The 17,387-nt window shown below is 30.5% G+C and overlaps 1 protein-coding gene across 1 annotated transcript in view; it reads left to right on the top strand.

Moving 5' to 3' along the window:
* LOC139486797 (eukaryotic translation initiation factor 5B-like) overlaps positions 1-17,387 on the top strand; it is a 79,201-nt gene that overhangs the window by 15,148 nt on the left and 46,666 nt on the right. The window contains exons 13-17 of the mRNA XM_071271768.1: positions 1,875-2,071; positions 2,706-2,813; positions 4,249-4,359; positions 5,303-5,370; positions 6,881-7,022. Of these exons, the coding sequence (XP_071127869.1) occupies positions 1,875-2,071; positions 2,706-2,813; positions 4,249-4,359; positions 5,303-5,370; positions 6,881-7,022 (626 nt within the window). The remainder of the gene's footprint in view (positions 1-1,874; positions 2,072-2,705; positions 2,814-4,248; positions 4,360-5,302; positions 5,371-6,880; positions 7,023-17,387) is intronic.

Below are 17,387 nucleotides of genomic sequence, written 5' to 3' on the forward strand. Positions count from 1 at the left end.
GCCATTTCTCTCAGTATCTTCTCGTTACTTACATTTATTAGATACTTAAATTCACAGCAGAATCAAACCTCATACATTTATGACTCTTTTTACCTCTAAATATTTAAATATCTATAAATGTTTTTTCATGTCTTACTACTATCTGTAGTTAAACAGTAGAAAGGTTAATTTGTTAAAGACCTATCCATTTACAATATCCTTATGAATAGAAACTTTTAGAATTGTACTTTTTTCTGTAGAATTCATGTGTCACAATGCTCATGTCATTACCTCAGTAAGAACTGATTCAAAGATTAAGAATACGAAAGATGTCAGTTATTATGCCTTGGCTGTAGTGGAGGGGGCATTATTTTATCCTTATCCAAACATCCCAATCAAAGATCCGGAAATTTTTTCACCTAATTTCGGTCATTTTCATATAACATAAAAGTTGGTGCCCCTTTTCAAAAACAGATTGTCAAAATCTCATCACTGCATGAGTATGCTCATACTTGTAGCATCAACGAACTTGTTTCACTGATGCATCGCGTTTACTTCATGATTTATCCTACCATTTTCCTAAAATCGATCAAAAGCAATTAAGGGAAGCTAGGCAACAGTTTAAGAATAAAATGATTTTAATGACTCAAAATCGTAATTTTCTCAGTCATCGCTTATGTTTCTTTCGAAGTCGAAATTCAAATATGTAATGCGACAATACTAAAACGAACAATTCCGGACTTGTTTCCGGGATTAGTTTTGTTTATCAAATTCACAGGAAAACATCGTTTTTTTAATATTTTACCTTTAATAGTGTAAGAATATTAATGAAAATAGTTGCACTTGCTTTATTTAGAAAGACATCATTTTAAATTTACGATTTAGTGTCAAATCTGCGAAAGAGAATTTCAGGCATGTGTATCATAGTAAACAAAGCATGTGTGTTAGTAGTGAAAAAAATCTTTTTTCTACGTAAATTAAATCAAGTTTTAATTTAATTTTAAATCATTATTGACAATTGTCCTAGCTGAAAAGTAATTAAATAATGAAGACAGTTGGTATAGAATTTTAATTTCTTTATAATATTAGTTCGGAGCTTGTGATTAATAACCAGGTGTGAACTAAAAACACAGGTAAAGAGATTAGCGATCATTAGCCAATAGCTCCCGAGGCATTAATATAGATATTAGGAGGGCCCTCAGGATTATAACACTTTACTGGAGTGGCAGTTTAATTACATAAAATCAATAACAAAACAAAAATATGTTTAAAATGGCGATTTTGAAACTCAATCTCAACGAAATGACCGAAATTATTTCTGTTGAAAAATAAAATTTGACCTAAATCCCAATAAATGATATAGGACTTTTGAGTTTCCGAATCGGTCATGTCTGGCATATATGACTGTTTCCGGACCTTTGATCCCAATATTGGTTTCTGTTCTCTTACTTAAGTATGCCTCAACCAAATGTTACGAAAAACTTATACATAATGCTTATTACCACAAAACAAAGATCAAGTTAGAATTTTGGTGGTGTAATCTATACTTTTTCTAGAGTTATGCCCATTTATAAATGTTAAAATTGTTGGATTTTTCCTTTCTGTTCTCTAACTTAAGTTTACCTCAACTAAATGTTATGAACATATCAAAATGCTTATTACCACAAAACTCAGGTCAAGTACAAATTTGGGAATCATCACTTGTACAGTCCCTGAGTAACATCCCATTATAACTTTATATGCAAGCGGGGCCTTATCTGTGTCCCATGGCCACATTCCCCATTAATTTCTATTGACCTTAGGTCAACCAGTGTTACTCATTCATAAAATTTGAACTTGAGATTGGTTTATAGAATGAAATAGCTAGATACTGAAAATCTAATCCTTTTTCTCAGAGAAACCCAAAGCAGCCCCAGTGACAGTGTCAGTCAAGGCTGAGGAAGAATCAGAAGAAGAAGAGGAAGAAGATGACGAAGAGGAGGAGGAGGAAAGTGGGGAGGAAGATGAATCAGAAGAAAGTGAATCTGAAAGTGAAGAGGAATCTTCTGATGATGATCTTACACCTGTAGAGAAAGCTAGAGATAGAATTATGGTACTTATATTTGTAATCCTGAGCTTGTCATTGACAGTTACAGTTCCTTTCTATCTATTATTGTTTTGAGATATCAGGCAGAAAACATAGAAAAGTGGTCAAGATATATTATTCAAGGGCAATAACTCTCTAATAATTTTTGTAGAAATGTAATTTAGGTGGACCTTAACATTCTAAGTATTTTTACCTATAATATTTTCTTCATTAAGGTTTTCAAGAATAACTGCAGTAAATTATATCGGTTCTATATGTAACGACTTTGGGACTATATTAATTCTGATTAAATCAAAAAGATTTGCTGATATATTCAAATTCACAATAAATTCAATTAGGTCATATAGGAAAGGGCCTGTGGTTTTAAAATTAAAAGTATTTCACTAGCTGATATATTTGTTTAGCTAATATCTGATTTGGTAGAGTCTACTAGTACTGTACAAAGAATTTCTTGTTATGACTAAAGGTGTTATGTGTTGAATGCATGAAGGAAAACACAAATTCAATTCTAGAGATTTGAGTTATAAACCAATGGTATCACCATGTTTTGTAGTTAAATCTCCAGTAAGAAGATTAATGATGCACTTAATTTCTTTTGCCTCAAATATTATAAATATTTAGTATTCAATGTATCTTTCAGAAAAGAAAAGAAGAAGCAGAGAAGAATAAATCGGTAGACAATCTCAGGGCACCTGTTATCTGTGTATTGGGTCATGTAGATACAGGCAAAACAAAAATCTTGGACAAGGTAAAATAACTAAGCTTCCAAAGGTCACATGAACTGTGTGCAGGTATTCTTTTGTCAGAGAATTTGATCATGTAAAAAACACTTAAGAAAGAAAAACCCTTTACTTAAACTTCATCAGTAAAAAAAATTCAGCCTTTATAGTCATATGAAACGAGTGACTGTTGAAAAATAATGTAAATTTATTCAATTCTTGCATGCATATATCATAAACTCAGTCTTCTGTGCATGATTTTATCTTTTTTACACATCCACTTTGTATAATCATACAAAAAATATTTCACTAGGTCAGTGTTGATGTGAAAATATGCAGCTAATTATTGATAGTTGTGTTTTGAAGCCAAAGTTTTCTAATTGGTACTTTTGTAAACAACATGTTCAATAAGATATAGATTATTTTGATTGCAGAGCGATGTTTACATTTGTATGCCAATTTGATTTTCCCCTTTGCTCTTGCGTAATAGCGATCACCGTTTTTATGAGAAAGGTCACGCTGAGGTATACAGTAAATTCAGAAATTATTGCCATGTTTTCATTAATGTGGAAAATGTGACAGTATCATGTTAGCAATAATAATTGCTTTCATCATTTCAGTTATGATTTTCCTTCACATTAGTTTTGCAATAACTAAACTATATCTTGTAATTTTACCAGTATCCTGCCGTTGGTAGTAGTAAATGCACATTAATTTCTGAATTTACAGCACACAATTTCTAATAATTTTCTGGGAAATCTATTGAAAAACAAATAAACAGTAAAGCCTTATTTAAAGTAATTCGATTATTTATACTAACTATTCTTTTTTTTTTTTAACGATAACAAATATTTTTATTCAATTATTTCCTGATATATATATACCTAAGTAGCCCAGGTCGCATAATTACGGACCCCTGTGTTTTAACAGCCTCACTTGACCATGGAAAATATCACATGAGTTTAAACTTACCATAGTTAATGATTAAATGTGAATGAACAAAAATTGAAATTATTCTGTGACTTACCTATGAAATAAAAAAGTATAAAGCACATGTGGTGAGTACTAATGCATTATAAAAAAGAAACGTGATGTGTGTAATTAACTAATATACATATTAATATGGACAGACATAGATTCAAATATCGATTACAGAACAAATCTCTTTCTGTAAAAATGCATATTGTTCACTTTGTTCTTCATAAGATATAGCAATATTATTACATATGGAATCAAACACACCTTTATATTAGAGTAATTGAACTAAGTATTATTATATCTTCCTACATTTTTCGATAAAGAGTTTAATTTTTTTAATCTACATAAATATTTTATATCCGAGCGTAGCAAGAGTAGTTTCAAGTAGTTTTTCCTATGCAATTTAAACAAAGCCTGTATATTCAGATTATTTTTTTGGAATTTGCATTTATTACGTATTTATATACTAACTTTTTATTTTTTCAGTTACGAAGAACAAATGTACAAGATGGTGAAGCAGGGGGAATAACCCAACAGATTGGTGCTACCAATGTTCCCTTTAGTGCTATTAAAGATAGTACAAAAATGTGTAAAGAGGTAAACATCAAATTTTACAAATATGGTTGATCAGACAGACTATTACACCATTTCAAAGATTAAAGATGCACTAGACATTTTTGAAATAGACTGCTGCATGTTTGGCAAAAGATGAAACCATTAATTGTTAGCACATTATCAGAAATAATTGTCTTGGTGGTCTTTGTAGATGCATGTTTTTCATAATTGTGTTAAGTCATGAGTTGGAACCCTGGACAGTTCAAACCAAAGACTTTAAAATAGGTGTTTGCTACTTCTCCACTAAACACCCACCATTTAGGAGTAAGAACAGAGATTGGTCTACTGTCAGTCAGATTAATGTGTCATGTGACATGTCTTCCTGTGGACTGTTACCCTATGATACCTGATACTGTCACTGTGAGTCAGATTAATGTGTCATGTGACATGTCTTCCTGTGGACTGTTACCCTATGATACCTGATACTGTCACTGTGAGTCAGATTAATGTGTCTTCCTATGGACTGGTACCCTATGAACTAGCATGTTAAAAAAATCTGGCTCAGGGTGTCAGTCTAGTACAGAGCAGGAAAAAAAAATTTTTTTTTCTGAAAATTAAGCAGCTGTCCATTATAATTCATCAGCATCAATAACAGAATGCATAAACCACTGTTTCATAAGATTAATTGTAATTGTATATTCATAGATATCTGCTGCTTTTGACTAAACATTCATCAAAGATAGCAGGCTGATATTATTGTATGCCAGATCAGTGTTTGCTCCACATAAGACTTTTATATAGCCTTCATATAAAAACAAAAACAAAAAGTCCTTCTTAATTTGTAAAGTATTTTAGTAGGATGTAATTAACATTATAACTTTGAAGCATTTATATAAGTCTTCTATACATTGAGCTGCTTTAATTGATATTTATTGTTTAGACTATAGAATGCAAACACATTATTTGAGAACATTATTTTTTTTAGTTTCAGAAAGCTGAATTGAAACTACCTGGAATGTTAATTATTGATACACCTGGCCATGAGTCTTTCAGGTTAGTAAACTAATTATACGACTGCAAAAATTGAAATTTTTTTGGTCGTATATTGGTATCATGTTGGCGTCAGCGTCGTCCGAATACTTTTGGTTTCTGCACTATAACTTTAGTTTAAGTAAAGAGAAATCAATGATATTTTGACACAAGGTTTACGACCGCAAAAGGAAGGCTGGGATTGATTTTGGGAGTTGAGATCCCAACAGTTTAGGAATTAGGGGCCCAAATAAGCATTTTTCTTGGTTTTCGCACCATAACTTTAGTATAAGTTAATAGAAATCTATGAAATTTAAACACAAGGTTTAAATCTGGGGCCAAATTTAAACTTTGTTTGATATCAACAAAAATTGAATCTTGGGGTTCTTTGATATGCTGAATTTAAATGTGTGTTTAGATTTTTGATTATAGGCCCAGTTTTCAAGTTGGTCCAAAATGGGGTCCAAAATGGGGTCCAAAATTAAACTTTGTTTGATTTCAACAAAAATTGAATACATTGGGTTCTTTGACATATTCTGAATCTAACAATGTATTTAGATTTTTGATATTTGGGCCCAGTTATCAAATTGTTCCACATTGAGAACTAAAGGGTCCAAAATTGAACTTTATTTGATTTCATAAAATTGAATTCTTGGAGTTCTTTCATATGCTGAATCTAACCATGTATTTAGATATTGGATATTGGACCATAATAGGTAAATGTCCTATTAAAAATTTTTAAGTTTAAGTTCTTAGACCAAATTAGTTTTGTGTCAGAAACCTATGTTGTGTCAACTATTTAATCGCAATCCAAATTCAGAGCTGTATCAAGCTTGAATGTTGTGTCCATACTTGCCCCAACTGTTCAGGGTTCAAACTCTGTGGTCATATAAAGCTGTAATTTGCGGAGCATCTGGTTTTAAGAGGTTCAAATTTATTTTTTTTAATTTTTCAAATTTCAATTTTTTAAGAAGAATCTTTAATTGCACAGTATTGAGCAATAGATTTGTAAGATCTTTACATTTATTTTTGTGTCAGAAACCTGTATTATGTCAAAAATTGAATCACAATCCAAATTTAGACAATATCAAGCTTGAATATTGTGTCCAAATTTGCCCCAACTGTTCAGGGTTTAAGATCTGTGGTTGTATCAGGCTGCACTCAGCGAAGCAATTTATTCTGATGTTAATCTGCCAAACATTAAGAAATAATGGTTCATATGAACATAAGTCTTTCAGCTGATGGATAGAAATATTGGTTCATGAGTATAGTGTTTATCTTTTAGCTTTCAGAAAAAGCCATTTAATCTAAATATCTAAAAGTGAGTTCTATTATCAGAAAGAACTTTTCCATTTATCTTTTCCCGAGAAGGAGGAAGGAAAAAAGAAGAGGTTTAAATGTTTAGAATCATACTCCATGTAAAAATTTCAAATGTATTGTATCTCCCCCTCAATCCAGGATATTGGAATAGCCCTCATAGTTTAACCCTGTCATTACTAGATTTGCTAATTGAGATTTTTTTTGCATTTTTCAGTAACTTACGATCTAGAGGATCTTCCCTATGTGATATGGCTATTTTAGTGGTAGATATTATGCATGGGTTAGAACCTCAGACTATTGAGTCTATAAACCTACTTAAACAAAGAAAAACACCATTTGTGATAGCTCTAAACAAGGTAAAGTATTGACAAATCCTCAATATGGTGACTACTGTTAATTCAGAAAAATATGTGCACAATTATTGTAGTGAATCTTTGATCATTAACTAAAATGCTAAATCTAATTCAATTGCAAAATATTTATAAAGGAAAATCTCTGCTAAAGTTATGAAAGTGAGTTTTTATACGACCGCAAAATTTGAAAAAATTTTCGTCGTATATTGCTATCACGTTGGCGTCGTCGTCGTCGTCGTCATCGTCGTCCGAATACTTTTAGTTTTCGCACTCTAACTTTAGTAAAAGTGAATAGAAATCTATGAAATTTTAACACAAGGTTTATGACCACAAAAGGAAGGTTGGTATTGATTTTGGGAGTTTTGGTCCCAACATTTTAGGAATTAGGGGCCAAAAAGGGCCCAAATAAGCATTTTCTTGGTTTTCGCACTATAACTTTAGTTTAAGTTAATAGAAATCTATGAAATTTTGACACAAGGTTTATGACCACAAAAGAACGGTTGGGATTGATTTTGGGAGTTTTGGTTTCAACAGTTTAGGAATTAGGGGCCAAAAAAGGGCCCAAATAAGCATTATTCTTGGTTTTCGCACAATAACTTTAGTTTAAGTAAATAGAAATCAATGAAATTTAAACACAATGTTAATGACTACAAAAGGAAGGTTGGTATTGATTTTGGGAGTTTAGGTCCCAACAGTTTAGGAATAAGGGGCCAAAAAGGGACCCAAATAAGCATTTTTCTTGGTTTTCGCACCATAACGTTAGTATAAGTAAATAGAAATCTATGAAATTTAAACACAAGGTTTATGACCATAAAAGGAAGGTTGGTATTGATTTTGGGAGTTTTGGTCCCAACAGAATAAGGGGCCCAAAGGGTCCAAAATTAAACTTTGTTTGATTTCATCAAAATTGAATAATTGGGGTTCTTTGATATGCCGAATCTAACTGTCATGACTGTGTATGTAGATTCTTAACTTTTGGTCCCGTTTTCAAATTGGTCTACATTAAGGTCCAAAGGGTCCAAAATTAAACTTAGTTTGATTTTGACAAAAAATGAATCAGTTAGGTTCTTTGATATGCTGAATCTAAAAATGTACTTAGATTCTTGATTATTGGCCCAGTTTTCAAGTTGGTCTAAATCGGGGTCCAAAATTAAACTTTGTTTGATTTCATCAAAAATTGAATAGATGGGGTTCTTTGATATACCAAATCTAACTGTGTATGTAGATTCTTCATTTTTGGTCCTGTTTTCAAATTGGTCTACACTAAAGTCCAAAGGGTCCAAAATTAAACTTAGTCTGATTTTAACAAAAATTGAAATCTTGGGGTTCTTTGATATGCTGAATCCAAAAATGTACTTAGATTTTTTATTATGGGCCCAGTTTTCAAGTTGGTCCAAATCAGGATCTAAAATTATTATATTAAGTATTGTGCAATAGCAAGTCTTTTCAATTGCACAGTATTGCGCAATGGCAAGAAATATCTAATTGCACAATATTGTTAAATAGCAAATTTTTTTTTTAATTAGAGTTATCTTTCTTTGTCCAGAATAGTAAGCAAGAAATATCTAATTGCAAAATATTGTGCAATAGCAAATTTTTTTTTAATTGGAGTTATCTTTCTTTGTCCAGAATCAACTTAAATCTTTGTTATATATGTTGTGTACAAGATGTAAGTTTGTACAAATTATAATTTGTACAGGGTTTTTGTACAAGTTATAAGTTTTTTGACACCTACCTTCTTGCAACAGGTGATACAGGTTTAACTTATAAAATGTACCAGTGTATTGTTTTAAATTCAAACAAATATACGTCAACCTAACATTAAGTGCTATTCTCCTTGCCTTCAAACTGGAAATGAGGATACATGAATGGTTTAAATTCTAATTTTAATTTTTTCCTTATACAATATTCATATCTATACAAAATCCTTGTGAGGTCTTATAATGTTTTTGTATCAAAGCAAAGTATGAGACTGTATCATGAAGTTGTGAAAAATTGACAGAAATATGCGGAGCAAAAGACTGGGTGCTTGCATCATCCATTTTTGTTCAGCAGGTCATAAAACACTGATAACTTGTACAAAAATTCTGTACAAATTATAATTTGTACAACATTACAATTTGTACACAACATATACAATATACAATGTATATTCACTTTTTACTACCAACTGATAAATTAAAATAATCTTTACCATTCAGTGATAACAAGCAGTTTTTTTACATCTTAATATTTTATGATGTATTTGAATGAGTAGTTATTGTTGCAAACTCCATTAGAAATTTTAATTGAGATTAGTTTTGGAATAAGGGAAAGGGGGATGTGATTAAAAAAATTGGGTTCAATTTTTCTCATTTGAAATTTCATAAATAAAAAAGAAAATTTCTTCAAACATTTTTTTGAGAGGATTAATATTCAACAGCATAGTGAATTGCTCTAAGAGAAAACAAAAATTTTAAGTTCATTAGAACACATTCATTCTGTGTCAGAAACCTATGCTGTGTCAACTATTTAATCACAATCCAAATTTAGAGCTGAATCCAGCTTGAATGTTGTGTCCATACTTGCCCCAACCGTTCAGGGTTCAACCTCTGCGGTCGTATAAAGCTACGCCCTGCGGAGCATCTGGTTATATTTGTGAGTATGATACTCTTTTTTTATGCATTGATAAAACCCTCTGAATAATTTCTGAACTTACAGTATGGTAACTAGTAATTGTTTATCAGGGTAGTGACAAAGAGTCAATTAAATGTGTTGAATTTGTTCATGAATTAATTGACATTTAAAATTTGAATGTCATTTAACTTTTAAAATTGGCATGTGTAACAAACTTAATTGACTCTTCAAATTTTAAAATTGTTTAACTTTAATTGATGTTTTTGCAATTCAGTGGAGATTGAGAATTTAAAAAATGATATCATAATAGGTTATTGTATTATCTAACTATAAACGGTTAAAACGAACACAAATTACATAAGATAAGATATAAATTATAAAAAAAACAACAGTTGAGTATTGTTAGATTTAGAGATCCAAAACGGATATTTTTTTCATATACCGTGTGTGCACATATAACTATATAAACACGTGTTGACTACAAGCCGGTCATCATGGTAGATTTAGGCAAATTGAAAATTGACCTATCGATGGACAAAACCATTAATGACTATCCTCTTTCATCTCTCCCATCAAAGCAAAACAAGAGGACTGGTAAAGCAAAATTAAGCCTTTTTGAGCAAATTGACCCAAACTTGTATGATGAACATGCTAAAATCATCACATTCTACACAAACCTTGACAGAATCCAACCATGGATAAAAACACTAGATATTTACTATTATGACAATCTTGGAAAGGAACCTGATTATGATATTGAATGGTATGACGAACCCAAAATATGGGAAAACCGAAACAACAGTGGAAATTCTGTGATGATTGAAGTATTAAAAAAGGGGGAACTTCAATTTAATATTTCATTTTTTGTCACAACAGGAACAATAAGAGTACAAGGCAGTCATTATTATGAGTTTGTGGATATTCATTTTCCAATTCTGAAAGATATTCTTGATAAAGTTCTTACAAACATATCACAAACCAGTCCTACTAATACATGTATTTCACACGAATGTCATGATGACAATAACAATACACACATTAATGAATTATGCCCTGTTGACAAGGTCACTTGTGTATTACCTGACTCCCAGACTGGGTTAAAATCAGTACTAGTACAAGAAGATCAACCTCAAAAAGATGATTTTCAAAGGCTTGAATTAAATTTAGTTGACACGCTGGCTAAAATAGAACACAGTCACAATGAAAACTTCAGCAAAGTATTAACTGCTGTTAAACAATGCAATGATGATGTTCTAGTCTTGGGAAAAGGTAGAAAAAACGACAATGAGATATCAACATTACAATTAAAATATAAAACCGTACAAACAGAAAAACAGACTTTGGAAGTTAAATTAAAACACGAGCAAAGCAATATTATGTTAATTAAAGCTCAACATGAAGATCAAATGAAATGTCACAATCAAATACTGGAGGAGACTAGAGCAGAAATGAAAAAGGTATTAACTACTTCAAACTCTGAGATTGACTTTCTATCGGTAAGCCTACAAACCAAAAATGAAGAAATTGACAAACTAACTGATACTCTAAAACGACATACTCAACACTTGGAGAAATTACAAGAAGAAAATATCTCTCTCCGCTCCCAAATGATTTCTCGATTTGAAGATTTTCATCTTGTTAATGCAGACACGAAATATATTGACAAATCTAAACTTGACATTGATAACAAACCAACAATTATTTTAATTGGTACATCCAATACCAAACGTATCAATGCAGAGAAGCTATCGCCATCATTTACAACCAATAAGGTTACTGCTTTCAATTTAGAAGAAACTAAACAAGCTATTTTGGAGATATCGGATATAATTCCAAATCTAGTAGTGTTTCATTCCCTGACGAATGATTTGAAAATAAAATCACCACAGCAATGTGTAGAAGAAATACAAGATATTGTCAAGCTTGCACTTCAAAAATGGCAAAATAGTGGTTGCATCATCTCTCTTACTACTCCTCGACTCGACAGTGTAATTTTTAACACAAATGGACAAATCATAAATGCCTTGTTGAAACAAATATATGATGACAATAAAGATGTTCTACTTGTTGATCATGGCAATATGTTGCGAAATGTAAACCCAATTGCAGAGCTACTAAGTCAAGATAAATTTCATCTCTCTGACTCTGGCGTGTCTCAGCTATCGGCAAACTTAAAGCGTGGAATACACACTGCCTTAAACATTCCCATGCCAAATTCAAGAGGTAGATCCAAATCGCGCAACACAAGAGGACGTGGACGTGGCAGAGGTCATCATGAATAACTTGCTTTTTAATATTATACATATTACCATATCATTATGTTGACTTCCTTTAACATGTTTAAAGTCATTTACATATAATTTATATATACATGTACAACTTTATATATTTCTTCTTTTTTTTTTGGGCTGATAAATTCATATTCTCATTTGAATAGATTTTTCAAATGAAACAGCCATTATGTGAAGAAGTCACACTATTACATGGTCATATATATGTAACCTCTGCTAGGTATAAAAGTTCGCCTTTTTTATTTTATTTTATTCATTTTTATTTTTAGTTTTCACATTTGAATCATACTTTTGATCTTGAATTAACCCAGGATATCAGGTTATTCAACCCAAATCAGTTTAATAGTTATTCAGTTAAAAGAGGATACATAGAAAAGAAATTATCTGTCATTATATCATAGACTATTTGTATTTAGAAAACCATTGTAAAAACTATCCTCTAAATAAATCTTCTTATTTCAAATATTTACATTTCTGAATATTTTCCTTGTTGTCTCTTCCTTTTATTTAGAGACAAATTTTTATTATTTTTTTTTTTTTATAGATAGAAAATCTATTCTATTATTTATACCAGATTTAATTGTATCAACCAAAATGCCAAAATCAAACCAATCATCTGTAAAATTTGGTTATTGGAATATAGGTGGCTTATTTTCAAAGGGCATGAATAAAGCAGAGGATCCCCTTTTTCTGAAACATATAGAGAATTACGACATTGTTTTTTTAGTCGAAACTCATGTGGGATATAATTCCCAAATACACAATATTGGCAAATTTCATTATCATCCAATATGTAGAAAATTATCAAATAATAACCGTCATTTTGGGGGTATAGCAATTCTACAGAAAAGTCACGTTAAACCTCATGTCAAAATATTGATTAACAGTAATCCAGATTATCAATGGATTAAATTAGAAAAATCCTTTTTTGGATTTAAAAGTGACCTATTTATTTGTGTACTGTACAACCCACCCCCCTGTTACGTCTAAATATACCCAAGAACTCTCTTCTGATGTTTTTGAATGCATAGAAAAAGATATCTTTCAGTATAAAAAAATGGGTGAAATTTTGTTATGTGGAGATTTTAATGCCAGAATAGGCTCTGAAAATGACTTTATAGTAAACGAGGATTCAAAATTTACTCCAATTTTTGATACATACCCTACTGACAAAAACATTATGACAAGAAAAAGTCGAGACCAAAAAATTGATCAAAGAGGCAAAGAAGTTTTGGATTTTTGCATTAGTAAACAAATAAGAATTTTAAATGGCAGAGTTCTTGGTGATACATTTGGTAATTTTACTTGCTATACCCCCAATGGTGCAAGTGTGGTTGATTATGTTGCTGTGTCGGAAGAAAATCTTGAAAATGTACTGTATTTTACAGTATCCAGATTTATTCCCACATTATCTGATTGTCATTGTAAACTTGAGTGGGAATTATCTGCAAAATATTGTGTTCCTGGAGAAAATGATATTCCAATCCAGTTGAAAAATATGACACCTAATTATATCTGGACTGACTGTTCAGCAATAAAATTTCAAGAAACACTTTCTTCAGATACACTACAAAACTACATACTAGAATTCAACAACAGCACAATTCAATTTACTCAGACATCAGTAGATGACGTATCATCAAAACTTTCAAACATCTTTTTATCAGCAGCAAATCTATCACTTAAACGACCTTTAAAAAAACACACAAACAAACAAAAAAACAAAAAGTGGTTTGACGCAAGTTTACAACAAGCTCGAACTAGTTTGCTTAATTATGGAAAAATTTATTCAAGATTTCCATATGATCCAATTATCAAAAATCACTTTTATAAACTGAACCGTGAATACTCCAAACTAAGGAAATATAAATACAAACAATACAAACAATCATTGATTAGTCAGCTGGACTCCTTGCACGAAGAGAATCCAAAACTGTATTGGAACTTAATTAATGAACTACAGGAAAAAAATGAAACTAAAAAAAAATGTGGAGTACAACCATCAACTTTGATATCACATTTCCAAAAGTTGTCACAACTGAAAGGTGAATTTCAAAGTAGATATACAGAGCTATGTGAAAAACTGAAACAGTTAGAAAACTCAAAATGTTTCAACGAGTTGGACTCCTTTATCACTGAGTCTGAAATATCCAAAGCCATTTCACACTTAAAATGCAATAAATCATCAGGCTTGGATAACATTAGTAATAATATGATAAAGAATGGACAGACTTTCCTTTTAAAAAGTTTTCAACAGATGTTTAATACTTGTCTGTCTTCAGGTATATACCCAACATCTTGGGGTGAAGGTTATATTACACCAATTTTTAAAAGCAACGATACAAGTGACCCTAACAATTATAGAGGAATAACAATAACAAGTGCAATTGGAAAGCTTTTTAATAGAATATTAAGTCTAAGACTGGACAAATTTCTTCAGGAACATAATATTATACATGATAGTCAAATTGGATTCACAAGGAAAGCCAGAACTGCAGATCATATGTTTATTTTAAACTGTCTTATTAACAAATACTGTAATTCAAAAGAAGGTAGACTGTTTGCCTGTTTTGTTGATTTTCAGAAGGCTTTTGATACTGTTATACATACAGGGATCAAGATTAAACTACTAGATATTGGGGCTGGGTCTTATTTTTATAACATTATTAAAAGTATGTATGAAATTAGCAAATCATGTGTCAAAATTCAAAATCAAGTAAGTGATTTTTTCCCATTAGATATTGGAGTCAAACAAGGTGACAACCTCAGTCTGAATTTATTCAAGATATTCATAAATGATTTGCCCAGATATTTGTCAGATACTAGAGACCCAGTTAATGTCAATGACAAAGATCTACATTGTTTAATGTATGCTGATGATATTGTTTTATTATCTACATCAGCTGAAGGACTACGAGAAAAGCTGGGAATGCTTGATAAATTTTGCAAAGATTGGTGTCTCAATGTGAATACTAATAAGACAAAGGTGCTGATTTTCAACAAGGCAGGCAGACATGTAAAACAGATATTCACATTTCAGAATATAAATCTGGAATGTGTTTCAAAATACAAATACCTAGGTTTATATTTAAGCTCATCTGGTTCATTCAGTTATGCTCAAAATGAACTATACAAAAAATCCCTGAAAGCTCATTTCAAATTAAGGAAAGATCTTTTATCACTTAATCCTGATGTAAAAACAAGTATTCATGTTTTTGACCACACTGTAAAACCTATTTTATTATATGGTAGCGAAATATGGGGGATGTTTAATTCTCTTTCCTCTAAATGTAAGAAGGAAGATATATCTTTTGAAAAATTATATTCAGGTTTACCCTGTGAGAAACTTCATATAAAATTTTGTAAATTTATACTTGGGGTACACAAGAAAACAACAAATGCTGCAGTGTTATCTGAACTTGGAAGATTTCCAATATATTTTAATATTATAAAAGGAATGTTATTGTACTGGTATAGATTAGAGAATTTAGGTAATAATTTTCCTCTATTAAAAGAGGCATATACACAATCAAAGGGTGTCTTCCCGATTGTCCCACTTTTTGAAATTACAGGTAAAAAAGTAACGAAATGTTGTGGGACAATCGGGAATATGTTTGTGGGACAGTTGGGAAGTTTAAATGTGGGACAATTGGGAATTGTTTTGAGTTGTTAATTTGTGTGTCATTTGGTCTCTGGTGGAGAATTGTCTCATTGACAATCATACCACATCTTCTTTTTTTTTTTATTGAAGTCTGATTCTTCTGTATATAGTTGGTTACGAGTCTTTTCGACAAAGACAAAAGGAATATTGGTAAAATAATCTTTAATAGTGATTATTTAAAAGACAAAACTGGTCAAAATCTAGACAACAGCTTCGTTATCAATAAAGAACGTTGTTGGTTCAGGTGATTTTTTAACAGTCTAATCAATAGCGCAGAGAATGTTGTTAACATGTCCTCTGAAATCCCTAGTAACATTGCAAAGGCACTAGTAGAAACATTTCTCCATCAATAATTTCATATATAGATGCTGGAACATATTAATTGACTGTTAGATATACTGTTCCCTGATAGAGGGTAGAATGTAAATGAGTTTATAATTGCATGCATTATTTATTTATTTATTTATTTATTTATTTAAAAACTTTACAAAGAAAATGTTATTAAAATTATGGTATTGACATTTGTTTTATAAATATTAAACGTAACATTGTAGATATATTTCATAAATCAGAGATATAATATTGGTTTTATATTAAAAGTGTTTTTATCTGATGACTTTTTTTATATACTTTTGTAAAATCAATATTTTATACCTTTATAAAATTAATATTTTATACCTTTATAAAATTAATATTTTATACCTTTATAAAATTAATATTTTATACCTTTATAAAATTAATATTTTATACTTTTCTAAAATTAATATTTTGTACTTTTATAAAATTAATATTTTATGTGCAATAATTAATTCTTGTTTATTTTGCAAAACAAACAACAGTTACCTTGTTTATCTAAGAACATTTTACTTCATAAAATAATGTGGGACAATCAGAACTTTTTATGTGGGACAATCAGAACTCTAAAATTTTAAAAAGTGGGACAATCGGGAATAAACCAATCAAAGACACTACATCACATGAATATAACATCATGGTATGGTTCAATAAATGTTGTTTTTAAAATACTTGGTATTGACTATACAAATGCCATAAATGCTCCATTTTGTGAATCCTTATACAAATTTAAGAAATATATACAAACCAAGCTATCAATATTGTTTATTAGCTGTTGGAAAAAACAAATAGATAAATTTTCAGACAGTAAACTGAAAACCTACCTTTTATATAAAACAAATTTTGGTTTTGAAAAATATCTAACATTGATCAAGAATTTTGAACTTAGAAGAAGTTTTACTAAATTACGTGTATCTTCTCATAGATTACAAATAGAATTAGGTAGATATCAGGGTATTCCCCGAATTAACAGAATATGTAATAAATGTTCTTCCAATACTGTCGAAGATGAGGCTCATTTTCTATTTGATTGTAACAAATTTGAGGATGATAGAAATTGTATGTTAGCTAGTATTGCACAATATAATTCTTATTTTAATCATATGAACAGTCAAAGCAAAATTATCTGGTTATTTAGTGTAGAAAATGTTGAGTTACTTAAAATAATATGTAATTTTATATACAAACATCTTCCTTAGTGAAGATTAGTTAAAGGAAATCTATGTGTGTATATACATTTGATTGGACATAGAAAATTATATTCATCTGAATATCACAGACATACTAGCCGATTAAAAAAAAAAAATAATTGTTAAGATATATTATTTATTCAAATGTTCTCGTATATCCTTGAGGCATCGTCCCCTGGTATCAACTGCATTCAAGTTACCTATGATGCTTCCTTGTTTGCTTTTGATACAGGTAGGAAAGAGACATTTACACACA

Source organism: Mytilus edulis, chromosome 8, assembly GCF_963676685.1.
Source record: "Mytilus edulis chromosome 8, xbMytEdul2.2, whole genome shotgun sequence".
Lineage (NCBI taxonomy): Eukaryota > Metazoa > Mollusca > Bivalvia > Mytilida > Mytilidae > Mytilus > Mytilus edulis.